This window comes from Apteryx rowi, unplaced genomic scaffold (assembly GCF_003343035.1).
Source record: "Apteryx rowi isolate R43461 unplaced genomic scaffold, aptRow1 scaffold_224, whole genome shotgun sequence".
Lineage (NCBI taxonomy): Eukaryota > Metazoa > Chordata > Aves > Apterygiformes > Apterygidae > Apteryx > Apteryx rowi.
In genome coordinates, this window is record NW_020448575.1 from 900,774 (window position 1) to 914,513 (window position 13,740).

Consider the following 13,740-nt stretch of genomic DNA (forward strand, 5'->3'; position numbering starts at 1 on the left):
TTTCCTTCCTTACGGAGGTTTCGGGCGGATGCACTCAGCACCCCGAAGGGCACAAAGCTTTTCCCATCCCCTTTACGTTAAATCGGGCATTAGCTCTGAATATCAAGGCAACAACTATATGCTACTGCTGGCTCACTAAAGTTACCTTTTTCCATTTTGTAATGGAAAAGATGTGCCATAGAATTTAGTTGCATTTTAAACACATCTAGAGCCAAAAAATTCAACAAAACTGCAATTTAATTTCAGAAAAATGTGTTAAAATATATATATTTATACATCAATTTGACACACTGCGTTAGTTTACACAAATGATGGTCTCTCTTGAAACTGTATTTATGAAATGTACATTTTAATTTAAATACTCAGTATACACTGCACTTAATCTGCATGTTGCATTTATTAAATACATTAAAATCTGCAATGTAACAAAACGTTTTCTGCATACGAAATTCAAAACACCATTTTAAATGAACAAAAGATGGCTCACTTCATTTTTTTTTTTTTTAAACAACTAGTGCATAGCACACTAGCTCAACTCCACCAACACCAGCTGTTCTTTCTTTTTTATTTGACATTGTTCACAGACTATTACATATTACAATAAGAGTGCTGGATAAAAACATGAGGTACGAAAGTGGTTCAAAGATTATAGGTCATGCAGATCATGCTAGACAGCAAAGAAAGTTGTGAATGAGAAAACACTAAATAAAAATACATAAAGAGTGTGCATTATAAAATAAAAAAAACTCAATTACACAGCTTTGCTTCTTTGGTTACAAAGTAGGTTGAACAATTTCACAGCTTTTTATTCCCACCCAAAAAAAAAAAAAAATTATACGAAATGTCAAAAAGCAGAGGAATCATGGCAATTTCTCTCTATTAGAAAGTAGAAACAGAAATGAGCAAAGTTTTCTTCATCAAAATAGCCCATCAATTATTTATTATATCACAATAACTGGTGACTACCTGTACAGATGCACTATGGTCTTCATACTTACACTCTATACAAAATTTACATTCAAGCTGGATCTTTACTACCGTAAATAAATACCAAAGGTAAATTGCCATTAGTGTTAGAAATATGCCAGGATTCTTTTGTTCAATTATTGCCTAAACATTTTATCTATTAAACACAATCCCGTCTATCATTTTACTGATACATACATTTATTAAAAAAATTAAAAAAGTTCTGTGACATTGTTCATGTACATTATGAAAATAGCAGCCCTGTAATAAATAAAACAAATAAATGAAACTAATGTAGGCAAATGTTTCTTATATTGAAAGAACAGTGGCTCTTAAGATGAATTGTTACTTCTTACGAGATAGCAAGGCTCAAAGTAATCCAGGGGCAATGGGAACCTCGGAGAGCCACCAAAGCTCCTACAGACCTCGCTCCTGCGCGCCCAGCAAACGCGTCGCTCCTGCTCCCATTCCCCTCGCGCGCTGATGACGCACGGGCACCAGCCGCACGGCGCGACGCGTCAGCGAGGGAAAGCTCTTGTGGGACGATTGTCTAATACTGAAAAGGCCAAACACACAACAGAAGCATGGCTACTCGCTTTCGTACAGAGTGGGAAGAACACCAGTGGCACACAAGGACAGACTGCTCTCGGGTTTTGTTTGTTTTAAACGAGGCGAGAAAGCTTTACGCTGAGGAGACATTCGGCTGCTGTGGAGGTTGCGCTGGCTGTGGAGGCTGTGCTATCACTGTTTGCGCTTGTGAAGTGCTACTAGGGTTGGCCTGTTGGGTTGAAAGTTGGGATAACTGATCGTTGTTTGAAAGAGATTTTAACAGTGCATTTTCTCGTTCAAGTAAAGAGTTTCTTTCAACTAATTCTTTTATTTGTTCCTTCAGGACTTCCACTTCTTCTCTTACTGCATACATCAAATGGCTTTTTACTAGATCCTGTGAAGAATAAGTTAATAGTTACACCAAATGAAAGAACAGTTTCATTCCACTCCAGCCCCAGAATGTACTGTTTTCACTGAAGTAAGTGGTAAGGCTGGAAAACTAAAGCACTTAGGAATAAATTAGCCTTCAGAGCCAATAACCTAGTTCTTTAATTCACTACTGATGTCCTTTATTTCAAAAGCTTTGTTTCCAGCATTCAACATTAGCTAAGTTCTAGCAACTTAAGTACTTCTATACTCATTAAAATGGAGTATGTTTTCCCCTGAAGCAAAAGAAAAAAGAGAAAAAGAAAAACAATGATATTAAAGTAACCTGAATGGACACAGAGCTTTTTAAAGACCTTTTTTGTTGTATTGCAAGTATTTACAACCCAACAGGAAGTTAAGACAATAATGGCTTTTAGGCAGTATCCTATGTTGGGGCCTCAGAAGCCTGTTAACTGCCTAAATGAACCTTTCTGCAGGGAGCATTCTGGATAGGTCGGATCACAGCGCTCAAACTGTGACAAGGCCTCACGAAGATGGCAAGTCGCCTCAACTGTACTGAGGACAGAGACCCAGAATTACGGCCCAGTTCCTTAGAAGGAAAGCATCAGCTCTGAAGTTCTGAGCTGAGGACAGGATTCCATGTTACAGAATCCCAAGCACTAAAGCCTATGAAAACCAAGAAAGAAGAAAGCCTCTAAATTGTCAGAAATGAGATCAAACAGACATAACCAAAGCTGAACAAAGTGTAAAGGATAGCACAGCCTAAGTGACAACGGAGATAAATTAGCAATGAATTTTATTGAAGAGACTTAAGCGTGCTGTGTATTTTCAGCATCCCTTTAAGTTCAGTCAGCTTGTTTGCAGCAATTCGTAGGATAAGAGATCTTCCAGGCCAAGAGTGTAACTGAGAAGCTCTTTAGATTAAATGTAAGAACAATCCCGGTTTGTGGTCATCCCATAGTTGATAAAGTCATTTTTTCAAATAATGGTGTCAGGCTGACCTGACTGAAGGGCTGTTATAGACTTGCAGAAAGACAATACAGCTGGAAAGTTACGCTCAATGACCAACTGTTCATCCTGTTAGGAATAACAACTTGCTTTCTACTTACCATTGCCTGTTCTATTTTGTTGTCAATGGCAACAACACTTGCACCAGAAGCACTGTAAAAAGAAAAAGAGGAGAAAACTTAATGAGTATTACTGAATCATTTGATTAAAACTGTGCACTGACATCCACAAGAGTCCTAAAACATACGTTCACTGAAAGGCTAAAGTTTCAGATGCAGGAATTCAGTATGCGAATCATCCGAATCCCTGCCCTGTATTGCCTGGTGCAGTTAGAGCTCCTAAAACACCCAGCTCCTACAGTTTATAATTCCTCTGACTGTGCTTATGACACACAGCCAGAAAAGTGCATCAGAATAATGAGTAAATTAACTGCTCTGATTCCTTGCTTCATTTCTCAGCTTTCCTCACTTTCCACTAAGAAAAAAATTATCGGATCTGCACTGTATTTACAATTTTGCAACTGAGTGGCAATAGTCAGCAAAAGAATAAGAGACACGTTCGAAGTTCTAGATTTCCACAAGAGCACTTATTTGATTTCAGTGAATTTTAACTGGGTCAGTGTTTACAAATCATAAAAAACAAAACAAACAGTAAAAAAACAGACAGGACAGTCTTTTTCCCAAAGACATACTAACGCAGAACGTTCTACCAAAACATCTTAGCAGTCATTAGTATAAGAAAACAGTTATCTACTGCGGGAAACAATCTTGAACTACATTTTTAAATTGCAAGTTACAGCAACTCAGGTCTTAACATTCCTAGTCTGCTTTTCAAGCCACAGAAGAGAAGCAAGTCAATCGTTCGTGGTTCTCTCGAGCCAGAACTTCGGGGGCTCTGGGAGAGGAGCTGCGAAGCGGATAAGCGCAGCCCCCACAGCCCGCGACTGCAGAGGGACACGGCCGCAGCAGCTGTTTCTGCGGGAATAACGGCATCCACAGAAATATCTCCTGTCGATCCCTTACTCTGCATATCTGCCCGCCAATACTAGGCCTCGGTGGTCCTGTTTTACTCCACAGCTCCGTGTCTGACTGCAGTCCTTGGACTACTTACCAGGCCTGCTAGCGGTAACTACTGATAATGCTCCTCCAGATGAAAGTTGCTATCAGTAGTATGCAGCTATGTATTGAAAAAATTAACATATGGGAAAAAATGCAAGGTTTGCAGTCATATTTGGAATTTTGCCTTTTTTTTAATTGCATAAAGGCACTAAATGTTAAAAAAACTACAAGAGTTTTTAAAATTAAGAGTTTTGGCAACAGGCTCTGAAGTACCAGTTACATAAATGAAACAAAAGTCTATTATTAAAAGAATATTTAGACAAATTCATTTCACCAAGTCTCACCAAAAAAAACCAAACCCCACACTCATGAGGTGCCTAGCACCAAAACTGCATTTACAAGTAGAGTGAATCAGCGATTGAGAAAGTAATTGCCTCTATTTCTAAGCTGAGCTAAGCTTCTAATCTAAAACTAAAATGCTGAACACCCATTTCAAAAGAAAATTGTTCCAGGGTCTTATTATCTTCTTTTAAGTTGTATTTATGGAAAGCTTCCTCAGAATAAAGAATGTTTATAATTCATGACCAAGGATAAGTACACCTACTCAAAACATTAATATAAAAACAGGAATTTCTGAAACTCTCAGAAACACCTGTGTGCTCAAAAATCACTGAAGTCCTCAAACTGCCACGCCACTGATGCAGGCTTTCATTAATAGCACTCCAGAGGACAAGCGAGGGGCCTGTAAGAGATAAAGGCAACAGGAGCAAAAATAAAGGCAAACAGCATATTTTGGGGTGGGATCTGCTTTCACATAAGAACTAGTTTACAGCAAGATGTTTTACATAAATCTTTTGCCAATACTTTTCTAGTTAAATTTGAGATTGGTCTCAACATTCGCATTTCAATAATTGTGGTGTGATTTTTTAAAAAAAAGGAAAATTCAGCTACACTGCTCAATGTTAAGGCATTTAATGAGTTCCAGGAAGAAGTCTGAAGTGGAAGAAGGCAGTCTTCTCCTTTAATCACCTGATATACTAACACCTAAGAGGTGCAATAGAGACACCTTTCTCATGCTCTATCTTGTGCTCCAAATTTTCACCTGTTTAAATGCGTGCAGTATGCACAGTGGTAGATATGAGGACCCCCCCCCGGACAACTGTGATTTGAACACAGCCAAAGAAACCATCACTCTTCCATCCACCCTTTACGCCTGAAGCGATACGACGAAGTCTTGCTGCAAGCCATGACAGCATTTGCGTGCTACCTGTATTCATTTCAATACTCTTGCTGTCCGTAGGCTCACGACAGCTAAGGCTGTTGTCAGAGAACCCAGCCACGGTTACAGAACTGCTTCCAGTATGAATTCCAGGATCCCTGCTGCTTAGTCGGTAGAGTCCTGGGATTAACCGGATCAATGCCCTTCCACCCCAGGCCGAGCTCCACGCTGACAGAACAGTCTTCATTCAGTTCCCAGAGCTGTCAGATGTGGTTTTATCTTGATAGCATGATTTCATTTTGCTTTCAAAAAGTGCATCAGAATTAGATTTTATGCTAGCACAGTTCCCATATTACTCTGGCCTTTACGCACGGTAGAGTGCCCTCTGCAATGAATAGCTCCTGTGAGATGCTTCAGGAGCAGATCTCTCCAGTGCTGCCTACCCCTCGTGCCGTACTCCAAATATGCTGCCAAATCTTAGCGTTTTGTATTTTTCCTCAAATCCTCGGCAGTTGATACCAAGCCCAGTTTCCACTAAAAAAATTTTTTTTTCTATCCTATGGCTGCAAAATTGAAGTTATACATACAATTCAGCCCTTATGAGAAGGTCAAATATTTTCAGTCAAGTAAGGTTTTTTTTAAGCTGTCATGAGCATAACTAAGAAAGAATTTATAATTCGTTCATTTAGTGCAACATCCACTCTATAGCCAATATCCCAATTTGCAAGTTCTTCAGTTAGAAGTGGAAAGACAGGTGGGGTTTTTTGTTTTTTTTTTTTTTTTTTAGAACTAAAAAGTGACACTAATTTAAGAGACCAATCCAGTTTGATTTGGACCTCCAAGTTTGTTTAAAAACAAAAAAAGAAGACACATACACTCCTAACAACAACAAAAAACCATGATGATATTAAAGTAACCTGAATGGGTCTGACCAAAAGGAGATTATATTGGTGTGGAAAGACTGCTCTGAAGCACACAAGCAGAAGGCAAGAGTTAGTCAGCAAGAGTGACAAGATTACTAAGTGCAGTTACCCATTTCCAGAGACAGGTGGTGAAAACAGCATCCACTTTATGCACCAGGCAAGCAAAATCCTATTCAGTCTGAGAAATCCTCGTTTTGAGTGTTTCAAAAATCCTGGTGGCTTAAAATGTAATTTTCCCCCCATTTACTTTGGGATCAATGGGAAAAATAGGCTTTGACTGCTAATAAGACTGCTTAGCAAAAGCTCACAATCACATATGCTTTTCGTTTTTGGTGGGGTTTTTTGTTTTTTTTTTGAAACAAGAAGTATTTTAACAAATACTTAAAGCTTGCACCTTGCAATTCTTTATGTTGTATATTAGGTATATTTCTTCTACATACCTGCAACTCAAGAACAGCCCTGTATTTTTTTGTTTGTTTCAAACGTCTTATAAACAAAGGTGAGAAGTGTTTTGGACAACCATGTACATACAGATGAAGCAAACGGGAAGAGAACTAGTAAGTCTAAGTGCAGGTCATATTTCTGAGGCATTTCATGCTTAATACACAGTAATCACACTTTACACAATGCAGTACCTTGTTAATACACTTAGTATAATTCTGGCTTCACTGCTGCAAAAACTTTACAGATTCAGTATTTCAAATGTACGGTAGGAGATTCTAGTAAAGATGTTTCAGTACCATCGACAAGCTATAATATTGTTAAACGAGTGTTTGCTAGGCATATTAGTACAGCATACAGCGACGGTTACGGTTACTGACGATACTGGTATTACATAATGATCAAGCAAGTGTTCTCTGTAGAGTACGATTTTGTAGCTCATGAAAGCTTACTTACTATAGACTATTCAAAACTTGAGGGACATTGTTGACAGAACTGGAAAATTAATAAAACGAGCGACTAATGAGAAAAACTGAGGATGAGTGGATTGGAAGACAGCCAAAAAAAGGTTAGTTTCTTACTGTGAGCTTCTTTAACAGTTGGATGAAAATTTAACCATCAACATTCCCTCACATTTGTGAGCATTAAGACCATTAAGATCTATTTCAACAGTAGATTCAATAAGCACACACCGTTGTGCTCTACTTAATGTTTTCATCATTAATGTCTTTAGACATACCTATCATCTTTCCAAGAGACCTGTTCAAGTTCAAAATTAATTCTGAAAGCTAGGTGGAAACACTAAGAACCCAAGCTTCCAAAGAAAGGCATTTATAGCTCAAATTGTTTTGTATGCTAAAAAACACACTTAACTTTTAGAGATTCCATAGTCCTTGGTAGTGTGTGTATTTTATGCCAAGTTTGAATGCGTTAGGAATGAGAGTTATGAACTGTGCCACTTTGGCACTGTCAAGTGTCAGACTAGGTAAAAATGTTTCTTGTTTAAAGGCAACTGCAAGTCCTGGTGACTGGATGATGTAAACCAATAATGAAGCTTCACTTTTGCAGTCAGGAACAAAGAGCACATTCTATATCCGGCCATGCCTACGGATAATCTGCATACTATTTTCCGAAGGAATTTCTTAGCAGCAAGACATCCCAAAAGACTGCCAGAATACATGCATTCTCCTGCACTTTCCTGCTCTTGCTATTTCCTCCAGCTTTTAGCATCAAGAGTTGTTGCACCATTCACTCAGGCTTTAAGGTACATTAGCTCTACCATCCAGCTTCGCTAACCCTGCGAGAGTGGGAAAGACTCTACAGAACAGGCTACAAGAGGCTGCACTGATGTTAGCGAGAGATTATTGCCCAGTAGCTCTGGTCCACAGCCTACAGGAGAGGCTCTTCCTTTAAAGCACTAGATCTGCGTTGCTGGGTGAAAGTGGAAAAGATATTATCACAGACCACAGATTCACAGACACCCCTGAACTAAGTGATTTCCCCTAGTTTGTTTTCTTGTTACTGCTTTAAATGAAATGATCAAGTAGCCTTTCTGGAAAACAGTAAGGTATCTCAAAGTGTTCCCACATTTGCTTTGCTTATAAGTGAAATGCAAATTAAAACAGTGTATTAATTTTCCCCCTCATTGGTTTGCTCATTTATGAGCTACCATAATCACTTAACTAGCCAACTCTTATGTCTTATCACTGAGTGACTTAGTCCTTCCAGAAAAGTCTTTTATCTCTCTCTCTCTATACTTGAAATACTTAAGGCATGTTTAATCAGCCTCCAACCAGTTATGAGATTCAGTATGATGGGGTCCCAATATGAACAATTATCCAGCCCTGAAAGAGCAACTATGCAAGTATTTCAGATTTTTATATTTTTTCTTTGTTAAGACAGTGCAAGAATGTGAATTCACAGCCTCAGAATTACTGGCAGGTGTCTGCCTTTGCAGGCAAGTCTACTCAAGCTCCATGCTACTTAGCTCTTATGTCAAACAGGTAAGTACCTACTTCTGTAGCACAGTTAAGTTCTCTTCCGTTTTACAAGAGACTGCAGATATATTATTCAGTACAATGTAATAACTGATCTCAGAAGCTAAGAAAAGAAATATTATACTATATAGTATACTATAAAAAGAGAATACTTTTGGGAAAAAACAAGAGGTTTATCTCCCTTCATTCTCAAATGGGAAACTACACATTAAATCAGCAGATTAAAAAGCTCTTGACTCTCAATGAAAAGCTCAAGTTACTAGACAAGTATACTTGGTTCATAAGAAGCAATTCAGAAGCAAGTAATGAAAGAAAAAAGCAATGAGGCCTGTTTTGTGCAAGTTGAAGTGTTTTAGTTGTGGGTTTTTTTCTCTTTTGGGGGGCTTTGGTTGGTTGGTTTTGGACACATTGTGGTTATTAGTTTTAATAAGATCTTGAGTGGCACTAATCAAACACTCTCCCCTGTGCAACAGTCGCACTGTGCCTATCTTCCATGAGAAGGAAGCATCAGGAAGAACCACATTAACCGCAACATGAACTGGAATAGTGTATCATGTGAAACATCAGTCTATTCCTAAACCAAATTCTTTAATTTGATAGAGTTTAAGACTTCCAATTCCAAATTAGAAGTTTCAACTTACAATTTCCAGATAAGGCTGCAAACAAGAAGTATGAAACCCGTTGCACCTCCCTTTCTCCCATCTACTGAAAAGGCATCTCATTTGATGGAGCGCCTCAGGATAGGGAAATGGACGTCTGGCATAACCCAGCACAGGGAGAGATGCTGTCTGATTCACCAGATTTACTGAAGATGTTTACCAGCATCACTTGGAAAATGTTTATCTGGGTGCAAATATGGGGAGGATTTTTTTTTTTTTTTTAAACATTGTGAAGGTTTAATACTGCACATAAAAATACAATGGAAACAAATTGTACTGCTTTGAATTAAAGTTCACCAACCATAGCTATGTTTTAGGCAAATCCACCCAAGTTCCTATGGTATTATTACCACTTGCAGAAGTTTATGCTATAGGAGAGCAGTGATCCAGGCTCATGTGAAACATACCATGAAGCCGTCACTCCCCTTAATCCTCTAAGCAGCTGCGCTAGTTGGAAAGCAACTCATGAGACTTGTGCCCTTAGGAACACCTCTATGAATACTATACAGGAAAAACATTTCCAGGCTTCCCTAAAAGTCTTGATAACAACTAATATTTCACCAATACTTAATAGTTTGACTGTTATTAGCACTCTCCCCATGATGATGAGTTAGCAAAAAAAGAAATAAGTCTATTTTACTAGAGCATTTTCTGGCAATACTTTGCTGTCCCTTGCAATAGCATGTGGTTAGCTTCGCTGACTTCAGATGGTCCCGAGAGATGACTGCTCACAGGAGAATAAACCATATTTGCTATGGGAAAAAAAACAAAAAACAAAAAACACACACAACTGAAATTACACAGGAAGATTTTCCACTGTTTAGGCTAAAAATCTCCTTATTTAAACCCCTGAGGCGCATGAACTACTTCTGAAGGATCTGCAAAATGTAATTAAGAAGTCTACTGTCAGCAGGCTTATGATCCGTATGTTCTGCAGTGTAAATGGGAACCCCTACATTTTGGGATGGAGAAACTGAGTGGATTCTGACAGTATTAGAAGGGTTTACGGTTTTCCACAGCAGAGATTTCTCTCACAAACTGGCCATCACAAAAAGCCAAGACCCACTTAATTTGTTATCAAATGTCTCAAGTCCAATAACAGACTCTCACTTGCATCAGAGGCCTTCTTGCGTGCACACGCTGAAGCTATCGGGGCCGACCCGTTTCCCCGTTCTGCTAGCGTACGTACTCACGCGCTGGCAGAGGGCACCGGCTTCCTGCCTGCGCAGCTCAGCTCCACCATATTCCTACCATCGGAAGCAGGCCAGAGAATCAGCTTTACTGACTATGCACTTCAAGTTCTCTTTATTAGGTTTTCATTGGAAATTTATTGTTGAACACAGTTCAGTATTAGTCATCTGAGTAAGTAAAGCAAAACTACATGAAGTGATCTTAAGAAAATTTAGTAAGTGGGATATGAATGCAAAAACCCCTAAACCCTGTCAAAGAGTTTGGAATCTGAACTGATTAGAAGTTTAAAACCTGTATTAATCCCGATGAAGTTGCTTCTATGTTTTTACAAATACTTGTTTTTACTAGGAAGCGTTCAAAGATGCAAGAGTGTATTTTTGAAGGAAGCCATTTACATCTACCTGAATTTGATGTTTCTCTATATCCCACACTTCAGTACTTGCTTTGGACATTATTATGTACACCTAAGATTTGTAAAGCCTCAACTTTAATCATTAATAATTTAATTTTAATTTTTTTGAATCTGCTTCATCATTTTAAGAACTATTTTAAGTTAAGAGACATGAATATAGAGAAATAAATGAAGGCTAGACCTAAAAGCAGGCTTTTGGTCTGCCTATCAAGTTTGTATTCAAGGCCCTGAAGCTTATTTCAATTAAATAAAGGAAGCACTTGGAACCTAAACACCAACATTGTCTCATAAATAAAGGAAAGTGGCATGACCTGAAGCATAAAGCAAAAAAAAGTTGCATAAAAGTTTCTGTTAGAAAGGAAAGACGTGCTTTTGAAGCTTAGCCTAATGCTAGCACTTCAACAAAAAACAGAGCAGGATGCATTAGCATTACGTTGAACCATCAGTGTTGTACAGTATGCAAACTGCTGCCAAGCGAGCTTTAAAGCTTTTGTAAGTTTTGTAAGCCTCAAGTCAAACACAGCCAATACAATTACGAAATGGTTGCCAATATTTAACAAATAACTAAACAAAATTTATATTCTCCAGAGCTTGTTAAGCAGAGATCTTGTGACAGGCCAGAGCATCACAAGACGAAGTTATATAATCACTAGGACTTCAATTTAATGCTGACCAAAAAAAAAACACCACCCTTCAGAATCATTAAAGTGCAGGAAAGAAACACTGCTTGCAGCTACTGATGAATTAGTAATGCATCTCTGACAAGTCATATCCATAACAAATATGACTTCACTGCAGTTTCTCGCCATGAGTTCAAAGCTAGCTTAATAGGTTTTCTTTGTCCTCTTCTTTTTTTTTACAGTACAGGTTTGTTCTCATCTACTTAACTTCGGCAGAACGAAAGCAAGCCACAAAGCTTCCTTTCCTGGTTTTAAGGCCAAAAGATTTTAACTTTGCTGAACTCGCGTTTAAATATGACATTTTCACAACTTGTCTTCTGACATAGGACTTAACAGTCACAACGCCAAAGTTTCCTTTTTTGAAAAAGGAAGCTGTAGATATTTTAGTGAAGGTCAGCTAATAGCTGACTAGTGTTAAAACTCTTTCAGCTTACTCATTATGTATGATACATGCATAACGGAAGGAGGAAGAAAAAATCTTGTGCAGTACTTTAAACCTTTTAAGTCTCAGCTGAAATAATTCTGGGACTGCTTTCAGACTTTTAGGTTGCAGAAGTCCAATGTGAAATTCTAAATGCAAGCAGCATATTTTGCGCAAAATGATGACGAGAAACTTGCATAGAGCGAAGCTATTCATGCATACTTCAGCATGTATGCATACCATATTTAAGAATTCATACCTATCCCAGAAGGTCTTTGACTCACGTAACTTGTTGAAATGGAACGCTTGGTAGAATGCAGTTGACGGATTCCTATGAGATCCAAGAATCAAACAAAGATATTGAAATGGATATGTAATAAAAATATTAACTCTTATTCCACCTACCTTACAATTAGCTATCCAGACAGCTTAGTTTTCTGCCCCAAAATGTACAGACTCCACAGAACTCCTTAGGAAGAGTTTAGTGACTGAAAAGCCTTACTGTTTCAATAGCCTAATCCTATGGGTTGCTATTAAGGAGGTATTGATTAAAAACAACCCCCCAAAACAAACAAAACAAACTCCCCCAAAACACACACACACACACACCCCCTTTGGATTTTCAGGCTATTTCAAGTTGCTACTGTAAAAAGAGACTGTAAAAGCCATTAATAAAACATCTCATACAATGCTGCCAATATTCTACAGATAAGCTGTATACCACTCTAATGCTACACATACCTAAACTCAAAGATACCTTTCATATTTTTCATATCTCACAAAACATCTTTACAAACAGTACGCAGTATTTCTGTTCTACTTAACATCCTACTTCATTAGGAACACAAGAGTTCTCCAAGCGGACCTCTGAGTCAGAGCTAAATATGCCACATTCAAACTGTGAAAGATTGAGTTAAAATTGAGGAAAAAAAAAAAAAAGAACTTAAATTTTGCTAACTGTCAGCAGTTGTCACAGCCCTCATGCTCCCCCTTCTTGATGTGCAGTAGGCCACTGTATTTCAGGCAAGTTTTCTTTAGAGGCACTTTGCAACCCGTAAATCTGAGAGCACACCTGCTACCAGCTCGGTTCTCGCACGTCTTCGGCTCAGACTACAGTAACTTTTCTGACAACGGAAACCTGTGGCACAAGGTCTATAACCACTGCCAAACCCCCGAGACAACCTGCCCTTCCTCATGCGGTGCAGATTTGCCCCATGGACAGCAACTATACCAAGGGTGTAATTTGAAGGCCATAATTCTCCAAAGACTGTCTGGACAGTTGTTTTTTTATAGGGTATTAGATGAAAGAGTCAAAATTCTCTATCACAAGTGGTTGTATCAGAGCATCTACTTAAGTTTACAAACTGCTTTAATCAATTCCAGAGTTCATCTTTACATTGGTATAACTATACTGACTCTAGGAAAGACTGCAATGGCTTAACTGAACAACCCTTAGAAAAGCTAGTATTAGCACCAATTCCTTTCAAAAACAGTTTTTAAATCAGAAGTTTATACCAATGTTAGAAGCACATCTGTCCATCTCTAAGTTCATAACAAGAATACTTCTTAAAGCAACTGTCTTCCAGTCATTTAACTCTTTCCATTTAAGCACAATTTCTGTATACGTCAAGTTTTAAAACAAAAAGCAAACATCATATGGAAGGAGCATTGTAACAAAATGCTATTAACTGAAGTAATTTGATTGCCATGACAGGTGTGTACCAACAACCTTGCAAGGTTAATAAAGAATGATTCCTGACCATTACTACACACAAGCATTATTTGAAGTGTTTGGCACGCCTTCCCTGCCCCCCCCCCCCCACAAAAAA

General features: G+C 38.4%; 1 protein-coding gene across 8 annotated transcripts in view; it reads right to left on the reverse strand.

Moving 5' to 3' along the window:
* Positions 1-219: 219 nt before the first annotated feature.
* Positions 220-13,740, reverse strand: part of TSC22D2 (TSC22 domain family member 2) — a 32,798-nt gene continuing 19,277 nt past the window's right edge. For 2 of the 8 annotated variants that reach the window (XR_003253391.1, XR_003253393.1), the window contains 4 exons: positions 12,171-12,242; positions 3,933-4,710; positions 3,012-3,063; positions 1,897-1,909 (listed from right to left, as the gene is read on the reverse strand). Coding sequence is in view for 4 of the 8 variants with exons in the window: in XM_026065143.1 (XP_025920928.1) it covers positions 1,649-1,909; positions 3,012-3,063; positions 12,171-12,242 (385 nt within the window). In the remaining 4 variants the exon portion in view is untranslated. Of the gene's footprint in view, positions 1,910-3,011; positions 3,064-3,932; positions 4,711-9,856; positions 9,960-12,170; positions 12,243-13,740 lie in introns of those variants that run through there. The other 6 variants (XM_026065143.1, XR_003253392.1, XR_003253394.1 and 3 more) reach the window with 6 other exon arrangements.